At 37.1% G+C, this 8,869-nt stretch overlaps 1 protein-coding gene across 2 annotated transcripts in view; it reads right to left on the bottom strand.

Moving 5' to 3' along the window:
* Nucleotides 1-8,869, bottom strand: part of LOC106472373 (sushi, von Willebrand factor type A, EGF and pentraxin domain-containing protein 1-like) — a 64,459-nt gene that overhangs the window by 26,150 nt on the left and 29,440 nt on the right. For both annotated transcript variants that reach the window (XM_022400959.1, XM_013933013.2), the window contains exons 7-8: nucleotides 2,346-2,597; nucleotides 1,602-1,756 (exon numbers count right to left, since the gene is read on the bottom strand). In XM_022400959.1, coding sequence (XP_022256667.1) covers nucleotides 1,602-1,756; nucleotides 2,346-2,597 — 407 coding nt within the window. The remainder of the gene's footprint in view (nucleotides 1-1,601; nucleotides 1,757-2,345; nucleotides 2,598-8,869) is intronic.

Genomic DNA, 8,869 nt, shown 5'->3' with positions numbered 1-8,869 from the left:
AGGAGCCTTATTGTTCTTTAAACTTCTCAATTTCTTTTTAACCAGCTCAGAATTAATGGAGTAATCTTATTCTAGGCATTCTTCTTTTCCTTTCTCAATTCCCTGTGTTTGGTATCTATTTGGTCTGCTTGAGGATTAGGCCCCTTGCCTTCTATTTTGCTCTTTTATTCCCCATATTCGTGTTTTTATCTTTTCCTCATCTCTTGTCTGTATTCCCTCTCCTATCTCCATCTTTTGTCTGAGCAAGTTCTTTCCATTTTCTTTGCCATCTTAGCCTGTTTCACTTCTGCTCTGTCCCTCCTTTCTTTGTTCCCCTGATGTTAGGACTCATTAAGTCAGATTATGTTCCTCTTTACTGTACACCTTCCTCTTTCTGGTGTACATGGTCTTTGCCAGGCTCCCTTTCTTTGCCCAGGCATCTTCAGTGATGATCACTTCTCTCTGGAGACCTAGACTGACATTGTACAGCTTCAATCCTCATTCTCTTCCCAGGTTTTTTCTTCTTTCTTAACTTTTCCCTTTACTCGTGTTCATCTTCTGAATCAATCTACCACTAACCTTCCCATTTCAGATTCCATGTCTTCCACTTTTTTTTCTCCTTAATAAAGTTTTATCAGTATCACAACAACAGCTTGCTTACTTCCATATCTATGCAGAGGCCCCTTTCTCCTATTCTACACAGTTGTACAAAGTGCTTCATGAGACCCTGCCTACATTCCCTTCTTCACACAGTTTTACTGGAATCAACATGACAATTTGTCTACTTCCACATCTATGCAGACCCACCTCTCTTCTCTTCTACACAGTTGTACATGTAAGCCTTCATGAGACAATTTGTATGAGGCCCTGCCTACATTTTCTCCATCACAAGGTTTTATTGGGATCATTAAGTTTTCTACCACTTCAAATTGACCTCATCACAAATCTGTTTCATAACAATAGCAATTCTAAATATTTTGGACTTGATCTAGGAAAGAATAATTTCATTTTCTTATAAAACTGCTGACCTTTCTAACAAATGGAGTATGATTTTCTAAGCTACTAAACATTACAAAATTTTTTAGATCAGATTAATATCAGTTAAAAATCTTTAGTGCAATAGTGCTTACCACTGTGTACTTGGCACTAATCACAAAACAAGCTGATGCAAGTTTCAAATATTACATGATTAAACAAATATATATTTTCAAAAATTACAATTACTACTCTAATTAGTTATAACATCATGACCTTTCAACAAATTTTATTTGAAAACTTCTCAACAAAAATTAAAACACCTGACAAAGTGCAACAATTTTAATATGTTCTCCACAAGTCTATGTAAGGGTGCAGTTATGAGAGTTTGGATAATATTTCTGTTTTTCTACCAATATTGTTTATCAAAATAGAAACATGTTTTCATATATAAAATGAATTATTATTATTTTTAGGTAACTTAGGAGAAACATTTTCTGTAGGAAATACACATACATCTAAAAGTCACAGAATAAAAATTTATTTTCCAAAACGAAGAATTTTGTTTGTTTCATAAAAACTACATACTTCTTTATTTTCTGTTAATGTTTAGAGAATTAAAAATAATCTTGTGGAAGTGTACTTGCATCTTTGAGATCAAAACATGTTGCTCCATTTTGGCATGGACTTGATGCACAGTCATAATAGTTAATGTCACAGGTTTTGCCAGTAAATCCTTTAGGACAACGACAGATGTAGTTGTTGATGTAATCAATGCATGTTCCACCATTCAAACATGGATCTGTAGGAAACACAATCAGCTGTAGCGTCATATTCATGAGATAATAACTATAGTACCACCATTTCTGATTTGAATAGGGGGAGCAACTTAGTGGTCCAGAGGCTGGCCAGATGCTCTTGGATGTTTTATAAGTTAGAAACTAAAAATCAGTCTATTTTGAGAACATTTGTTTGATTTGTTTAATAACCATTCAAATAGCACAAACTACACATTTTACATACACACAGTGTTACTAAAATAACTAAATGATATTAAAGAACAACTGTCCTATCTAAATGACAATCCCTGAACTGTACATGATCTTCACAACTTCTTGCCTTAATATAAATTTATGTTAGAAATGGATACAAATATAAGTCATTTTTTTATGTTAAATGTAAGACAGTCTTTCAGTCATAAGGCTGCAGCATTTGTAAAAATGTTATAGTGTCCTACTAAGGTAAAAACAATTCTTCAGTACAATGCTTTAGTACTTTATATATCTTATAGGGTAAAAGGGGTTTATGTAACAGATTAGTCCTTTATAATACCAATCCATTTGCTATAATAACATTTTTTGTTTAAATAAAGCAGAAAGATTCTCACTTACCACCCACACAGTCATTGATATTGTGTTCACAATTTATACCAGTAAAGCCAGGTAAACAGTGACAATGGTAGCCATTCAGAGCATCAATACATGTACCACCATGCTGACAAATATCAGAAGAACAGTCGTCTTCATTAATTTCACAGTTTTTTCCCACAAGTCCTGGTGGACAATCACACCTGTAATCTCTGCCAACATTAACACATGTGCTACCTTCTTTACATGGCTTTAGCTCCTCACAAAAATGGATTACTATAGAAGAAAAACTGAATATGAATATTTCAAATATATTAGACTGAAAACAGAACATGAAACAAAATACAATAAAAGTTTACATTACTGAGGTTAAACAACGTAAAATACATTGTTACCTAAAACCAGGTTTTCACTTTTTCTGTGGTAAGATTTAACAGATATTAATTTTTTCCTCACAATTTACACCACGAATTACATAAATGTATGTTTTTCATTTTTACACTATACATTTATGTTTCAATACATAATCTTTATTTGCTCACTATTTAAAATAGTTCGTAACAAGCATTAATCTGATAAACAAATAAATTCAAACATTTAAAAATGTATCTCAAATATGACTTAAAACTACCATAATTTAAATTTTAAGACACTTTTAATACCATAAAAGATAACTGAGTTGAAAAAAAAACATGATTAATGAAAACCCCAGAGATAGTGCACTTATATATACATAAAAGTCCAATAAACACTTTTTATGGACATTTGCTTACATTTTATTGCTGCAAGACATAAACAGTTAATAAATGAGAGGAACAGTTCAGTTCAGTTCAGCATCAAACACATTGAATAAGAACAAAAGAATGTAATGTAGGTTAGCCATCAAAGAAATAAAATTATAACCTGAAAAGAACCAGAAAATAAAATAAAAAAATCAGCTGCTTAAAAGCTAGATAGAGGTTTGCAATCACCAGGTTTACAAATTCTCAGTTACTGTAAATGCTCAGCTCCAGAAAGTAAAACAAAGTTGTGAGGTAGCGAATTATATTTTTATTTTGTTATGGCTTTATCTACTGTTCATTTAATATTTGTTTAGTTTATCTATAAATTTGGAGTTACATTAAAGCACTAACTCACTTTCCAGTTGATCACGTTAATTCTGAGTAAGAGCATATGTATTATAAGACTGATGCCAGTTTCTCCTAGTGGTGATATATAGATATTATCAATGTTGTGAGAGATTATGTTGTATTGTTCATTAACGTTAGTATAAAGTCCTGGCTAGATACATATTTATTTACTTGTTTTGTTTGTTATAAATCTTGTATTCTATTTGTTTGAAAGTTTCAACTTGGATTTCTGTGGTTGTTAAAGTTCAATAAATTCGTTTTTGCATTTCAACCCTGGTTGTAGTGGCTGTTTGTGTTTTAAAACATTACAGTCCATCCTCAGTGATACTGAACACATTTTCATGTTATGTTAGAATATTATAGATAAACATCATCAGTTGTGTTCTGTCCTCAGCAACACTGGACACATTCTCTTGTCATGTTAGCATGTTAGAGATAAACATTATCAATGTTGTGTTCTGTACTCAACAATATTGAACACATTCTCATGTTATGTTAGAATCTTATATATAAATGTCAGCAATGTTGTGTTCTGTCCTCAGCAATACTGGACACATTCTCACGTTATGTTAAAATGTTATAGACACAAATCAGAAATGTTGTGTTCTGTCCTCTATAATATTTGACACATGTATAGTATGTATTATAGATAAACATCGTGTTCTGTCCTCAGCAATACTGAACCAATTCCTAGGTCAGGTTGTATTGGAAGTTAATATTTTCCTAATCTGAAGATATATTTCTGATAGATATTCCCTTCTTCACACAGAAATGATATATTCCTCACACATCTGCCTATGAGACTCGTATGCCACTAGTATTGAGGTAACTTCCACCTAAGTTCACGTGTTTAATATAAATTGGGCTGGTGCATGATGATGTCATCCTGGGAGAAAAGCCCTCCATCAAGAGGAAGGCCACACGATCTCTATCTGCTGTAACTTTCTCTATGCACTTACATTCATGATAGCTGCATTCTTTGACAAAGCAAGACAAAAAAAAGGTGTACTGGAAGTGGAAAGGATGGATAGGAATGTGTGCATAAGTGAGTATCTATCAGAAATACATTTTCAGATTAGGAACATATTAATTTCCAAGACAATAACTCACCTCATCATACAAAAATGCTAGAATCCTACGTTGAAATGGTGGAGGGACTGGAACAAAATGTTACCTACATGAGCACCCTTCAGAAAGTTCCAAGGGAAGCCCATGGAGTGTGACACCTGATGGCAGGAGCTCCATAGGGGCACAATCATGAGAGACTGTATCTCATCTCAACCAGGGTTTACTCTTTACCCAAAATGTAAGAGGGGAAAGGCAAATGAGCCCTAAGTGTTGCAGGGATAGGCAGAATGAGAACATGACTACCTGAGAACTTGCACACAAAGTGGTTAGTGAGCCAATATGTGTATTGTGATAGGGAGCATGATCAGACTGTATCATTTGTGCATACCTAGACTACTGAATAAGCTTTGGCTGCAGGAGGAGGGCACATTAGTTTTGTGGCATGTGTTTTTGAAAGGTGACCTGTACTACATTGACAGTGTCATCTCTGCTCCACTTCTCACCATATTGTGCTAAGCTGAACTGGTGAGGATCTCCATGGTCTACCACCCCAGCAGCTAGGAACTAGTAAGAGGTAAAGATCTCCCATGCTCCACCCTAAGAAATGGGAGAGAATTTGCCCAGATTCCCATTGGATCACCAGCCAGAAAGGTCTTTACTGGAAAACAATGCAATGGGTGACTGTGAAACCCTATTTTGAAAAGCCAGTAAGTTTGAGCCAAAGCAGTGAGCAGAACAATTTTTTGGTGCTGGCTTTTTCCATGATAGTCCATGAAATTGGTATATACTAGATCAGAATATTGAGTATGTGCGTATACCATGAGGATATCAAGTTGTCTTGCGAAACACCCCACCTCACAATGTGCACTGGTAGAGCCAGGGCAGATGGTTTGAGCACTTTTAGTTATCCTGGCTCGATGCAGATTTTGGGAAATAAGCATACCCTGGGAGGCAATGCCAGCCATCTGGTGGGATCCTAATAAATCCAAAGGAAAGCTGAAAAAGAAAATGGACTTACTATTTTCAAAGACAATGGGTTGATTGAAGAATAGCAACCTGTGAAAACTGAAATCCTGCAGGAGATGAAACAGCTGGACAGTGAAGAGAATAAATGACAAATTGTAGGGAGTTGTCCACATGCCTGCCTGGAGGATCTCATCCAAAGGCCGGAAAAAATGGGAAGAAAGAGAATGAGTCAAGTAAGGAATTAAATGTGAAGAAATATGAGATAGCCTGTGAGCATCCACATTTGGAGATGAATATATCAACAGGAGGAGTTGATGGAATCATCCAGTGAGGGTAGAAGGAGAGAGGTACCATGATAGGGACATATAATGGCCGGGAACTCAAAAAAAAGATGTCCATGATAAATAACACCAAACAGCCCGAACCAGACATACAAGCTGATCCAGGTCAGAACAATAATATAGTTAAGAGACAGAAGGAAAGGAGGTAGGAGAGTGAAAAAGTATGGTTACCTTCCTGAGCAGTAAAAGTCTTAGAAAGGAAAGATTGGTCCAGGAAGAGGAGTACATAAGTGCAGTTGGAGCGGATGCAAGAGGCATCAATAGTATAGAAATCCGATTGAAGGCAATCACAAGCAAAAAAACAGGAAATAAGTCTGTAGAGAAAGCTGGGAAAAAGAGCAAAAAAGCCAACAGCTCAAACGGGGGATGCATGAGAGCAAGTAAAACCACAGTTAGGTCATAGTCAGTAATAGAAGTCAGGTGAGAAGGTTGGAGAAGAACAAAGGAGTGGAACAGAGTAGAAAGCACAAGGGAAAAACACCATCTCGTACCAGGAAAGGCAAAATGCAATGGACAAGACTGCCCAATAACCAGCGATGGTGAAGATTGACAAACCACAGACCAACAACCAGATAAAAAGGCAGAAAGGTGGTTCTCACTAGGAGCCAGGAGGAAAGGAGTGGTGGGCAGACCAGTGATGAAAGACCCACCATTTTCTTTTATAGATAGACATAGTGGAAGAGTGACAGGAATGTGACAAGAAGAATACCACTTGGTTGGAGAGTCCAGTCTGACGAGTGACAGACTAGAGAAATCCCACATGTGAAGATGGAGGGATGATATCCCTCAAGGAAAAAAGGGACATGTGAAGTTGAAGTAATAGAGAGGGGATATTAGGTATAGGAAAGGAGGTCTAGATGCGAAGCAAAGAAGCAGAGGAAACCAAGGCTGAGCTGACCAAAGAGGTGCCAACAATAGGATCGAACAAGGAGTGTCACTTATCAAGACAAGACATAAGACGAAGAAGAGGACAGGCATATAGAAAGAGGTGAGAGACCAGGCCTGGCTGAGAGCTTTGACAGCCAGAGCCAAAGAATGAGGAACAGAGGATCAGAAGAGAGGAAGCCTGGAGTTGAGACAGGTGACAAAGATGTCTACGAGAGGCATGCCCAATGGAGAGTAAACCTAATGAAAGACCTGGGGTGTAGAGACCAATCCATAGATAGAATACTGCTTGGTTAAAAGAGGCAGTCTGTGACCAAGTTCTTAGCTCCTGGCAAATAAAGGCAAACTTCATGTGAATGGACCCAGAAGAGTAGGTCCAACACCTGAAAGCAATGAGCCCTGGAATGGGTACCTCCTGAAGGTTGATGTAAGAAACAACTATTGAATTGTTGGAGTGGATCATGACCAACTGATACATCAGTAAGGATAGGAGTGGGAATATGCCTGACAAACAGCGAGAAATTTGATCATTTTGATGTAGAGTGAATGCGCGTCCCATGTCCAAATGCCAGAAAACGTCCTAATTCGGAGAGGGAAGCATCAGTGAAGAGACAGATCTAGTTTGTCACTTGGAAAGGGAATGCCAGAAGTAGTATGGTCATGGTCCAGTCACAATGATAATTCCTCAATGATAGCTGAGGGAAAGTTTACAGATAAGAACAAGGGGACCTGAAACAGAAGCCCTTGGTTCTGCAAGCTCCACTAGAAGAGGGACATGTGTGCATGTTCCTAAGGAATGGGAGATTCCAGGGAAGCCAGACTCCCCAAATATAAAAGAATCTCAGAATGAGAATGAAAAGTACAAATCCTAGTGACCAGACATGCCATAGCTTGCATGCGAAAAGGAGAAAATTGAACTCAGCTGAAACAAGAGATGAAGAAAATGGTCAGACGTATCAACTATTCAGTGGGTGTGAGAAAGGACTTAGATCTTATGATAAGCCACCCCAACTGAGTAGCCTCCTGTTAAAGAAGGGAGGAGTGAAAAGAGGGTAACATTCGAGAATGTGACAATAGAAGTCAGTTGTCCACAAAAAGGAATGCCAGCCCCAGGTCATGAATATGATGAGCAAAGGCTATAACGATACAAATGAATACAAAAGGGGCAGACACAATGTTGAAAGGGAGAGCAAGGAAATGGAAGATGCAAATCTGATGGACAAAATGTAGAAAAATAAGGAGGATGGGTCAAGATGAATGTGTAGGAAGGTGTCTGACATACTGACCATGGCCAACCAAAAACTAGGTGAAAATGACCATAGACAAGTTTGGAGGAAGGAGAAAAAGGAAATAGAGAGTGGAGCAAAAAGAAGAAAAGTAAGGAGAGAGTGCGTGGTGGCAAAGAAAAAAATTACAGTCAACAGAAAATAAGACCAACAGCAAGAGAAAAGGAAGAAACAGGTACCCCCACAGGATTGGATGTGACATGATAGTCATTGATAAGAAGAGTACTAGAATAGACATCTGGTAGAGGGAGGATGAGCTACACAGTTGTATAAAGCATCATGAGACCTTGCCTGCATTAAGAGGATAGAGGTGGCTCTGCATAGATGTGGAAGTAGAAAACAATTCATGGTGGCACCACTAAAACAGTGTGTAGAAGAGATGGTATATGAGGTTTCTGGTACCTGTTGTGCTTAGTAAGAAATGATAACTAGGGTGTTGATAATGATAAGAAAAAGTCAGTGTGTTTGTGAATCAGATCTTGATAAATAATAATAATGCTGATGATAATGTAAAAAGTAACCATAATATACATTATGTTTTACCTAAAAATATTTAGGAAGAGACCTTATATTTTTGTTTGTGAAGTGAACTTTTTTCTACTATCCGGGTATCACTGAACTATTTCGTGAAGTATACTACATCCTGCTTCTCATGTTATCACTGAACTCTTTCATGAAGTATACTACATCCTGCTTCTCATGTTATCACTGAACTATTTCGTGAAGTATACTACATCCTGCTTCTCATGTTATCACTGAACTCTTTCATGAAGTATACTAAATCCTGCTTCTCATGTTATCACTGAACTATTTCATGAAGTATACTACATCCTGCTTCTTGTGATATCACTGAACTATTTTGTTAAGTATAC

Source organism: Limulus polyphemus, unplaced genomic scaffold (assembly GCF_000517525.1).
Source record: "Limulus polyphemus unplaced genomic scaffold, Limulus_polyphemus-2.1.2 Scaffold5279, whole genome shotgun sequence".
NCBI classification, from domain to species: Eukaryota; Metazoa; Arthropoda; class Merostomata; order Xiphosura; family Limulidae; genus Limulus; species Limulus polyphemus.
This window is presented reverse-complemented; position numbering and strand designations above follow the sequence as displayed.